The sequence below is a fragment of the Calliphora vicina genome, chromosome 1 (genome assembly GCF_958450345.1).
Source record: "Calliphora vicina chromosome 1, idCalVici1.1, whole genome shotgun sequence".
In the NCBI taxonomy this organism is placed as follows: domain Eukaryota; kingdom Metazoa; phylum Arthropoda; class Insecta; order Diptera; family Calliphoridae; genus Calliphora; species Calliphora vicina.
Window position 1 is genome coordinate 123,516,259 of NC_088780.1, and position 2,328 is coordinate 123,518,586.

The 2,328-nt window shown below is 28.8% G+C and overlaps 1 protein-coding gene across 1 annotated transcript; it reads right to left on the minus strand.

The window, feature by feature from the left end:
* Nucleotides 1-592: 592 nt before the first annotated feature.
* Nucleotides 593-1,987, minus strand: Dlc90F (dynein light chain 90F). Its single transcript, XM_065515713.1, has 2 exons — nucleotides 1,487-1,987; nucleotides 593-1,210 (listed from the first exon to the last, which is right to left on the minus strand). Exon 1 carries the CDS (start codon nucleotides 1,892-1,894, stop codon nucleotides 1,559-1,561), a length of 336 nt encoding a protein of 111 aa, XP_065371785.1. The 5' UTR covers nucleotides 1,895-1,987; the 3' UTR covers nucleotides 593-1,210; nucleotides 1,487-1,558.
* Nucleotides 1,988-2,328: the final 341 nt, after the last annotated feature.

Sequence of the window (2,328 nt, forward strand, 5' to 3'; positions counted from 1 at the left end):
GTTAATGGATTCGGTCATATTATATATTAGTCGAAAGGCCTTTTCGAGCACTATAAAATGATATCCATATTGTTCAGAAGTATTATCCAGTAGGTATAACAGATAGGTATTTAAAGTTATACATTTTTATACATGTGTTCAGAAATTCATAAGCTTTAAAAAAAATGAATATACAAGCTGTAGTCATGACCATAATTATACCTCTATTCTAATCAAATACAAATCTTCCTGTAAATGTGCCACAATACATATGTACATTATTTTTAGTACCTAACACAACAATTCCCAAACAACCCTATAAATAAAGCTATAAAATAAATGCCGGCGTAGTTAAACAAATTTAGCATTGATTAAAACTAAAAATATCAGACACTTACCTCTGAAAAGGGTTAAACTTTACAAAATTTCTGATTCGCCACCACTGCTGATTGCTGTCTGTCTTCTCGTGCATATTGATCAAATTGCAACACAAGAGTTGCTAAGATACAATCAATATTCAACACATAAATGGAAGTCAAGGTCAATCACACACGAGTACAGCAAAGCAAAAAAAACACCCAATCACATGAATTAAATTACACTACACACAATATTTATTTTTATGTTCATTGATAATTTATTAAAATAGTATTTTGTTTTCATTCTTTTTGTTAAAATAAAAACAATTTTTATTAAAAACGAAAATGTAGTAATTAATGAGAAATATGCAAACGAATCAAAGCAAAAAAGAGAATTGGAAAAAAACGAAAATTTTCGCAATTTGTTAAATCTCTACTATTTAAGTTAATTACAAAAATATTTTTGCTTTTTTACGAGATATTATTTTATTAATAAACTACTAGGTATATTTTTATATTTTTGTATATTAAATAAATTTTTAAAATTAAAACACTTCACTTGCAAGTTTGGTGCAAAATAGCCACTACTACTCTAATTTGAAGTTTTAACAAGTTGTTTTTGCGACATTTTGTTTATTTTTTGTTGTTTTGCATTTGAGAGAATAGCGGTAAATTTTGTGTGCAATGTTGTTGCTTTTTTTGTTCTGCCTTGATCTTGTCATTTTGTTTTTGTCTAAAGAATGGCGTTGATATTAATTTATTTATTTATTGATTTATAATTATTTATTATTTTTTAACAGTAAATTTTAAATTTATTTTAAATTTTATTTATAAATTGGAATACTACTCAAGAGTCTTCACCTTTCCCTCCCCTTTAAGAAAATTTAAAAAAAAAAACAAAAGAAAAAATAAAATTAAAAATTAGGAAAACAAAAATGTTTGTTTTTACAAAAACAAGAAACAAATAGTTGTTGTAATGCAGCTGCCTGCCGAATTTTCTTTTGTTTTTTTTTCTTTCTTTTCTTGCTAAAACCATGTTTTATGATATTTCTTTTGTTTGTTTTCTTTTTTAACGAATGCCTCAATTAAATTGTATTTGTGTATAAAAAAAAAAGAAACTTAAAAATATTTATAAAACTATGTCGTACCCATATGTTTGGACTGGACTCTCTACGTACTTCTGCTCCTGCTACTAAGCCTTCATCTTCAGCTGGAATAAATTATACGGCCAAACCGAATACGGAAACAATACAATACATGGTTTTATTCTCCCAACGCACTGTACAACTGCCATCTGTATCGTTGTTCCAATAGCATGAGGAGGCTGTATGCAAACCGGCACCATTCTTTTGCATTATCATCGAGGTCACTATGTATTTGTAGGGTTTTTGCTCCTTGGTCAGCATACTCAGACAATTTTCCACCACCTGGCCCGTCCAATTGTTTACCTTGTCGTGCTGGTAGGCGTTGCCACCAATGGTGGATTCTATAGCTTCCTTTATGATTTTGCTTACATCATCTACAATAAATTGATTCTCTTCGCGTGAATCATCCATACTTGTCTTTCTTTTTTTTCTGGTTTCTTTTATGCACTAATTAAATCACAAATTAATAAGATCACTGCAATTTGTTTGCTTTGTAAATTTGATTTTTATATTTCTTCTCTTTAAAACAATTTTCTTGCTTTTTGCAATTATTTATGCAAAAATATTTAGCAACAGAAAATTCCGGAATAAGCGTTTGTGAAAACTTTTGAGTGTCTGCTGCTGGCGTACAATTTTTTTTTTGGTCTGCTGTCATTCTCGTTTTCTTCTTCTTTTATTTTGTGTTTACGATTACTCAAATTCTCATTTCGATAACACGACAAACAGATGTAGAAATAGCTGCCAGATTTGAAGATTTATCGTAATTTTGACGTTTTTTTTGTTTCAAAAATAGTAGGAAAACGATTTGACGATTTTTTTTTTGCAAGTGACGATTTCTTTTATTA

What these genes read in the sequence shown, in the direction of transcription:
- Dlc90F (XM_065515713.1), bottom strand. Translation starts at nt 1,894, where the DNA reads ATGGATGATTCACGCGAAGAGAATCAATTTATTGTAGATGATGTAAGC.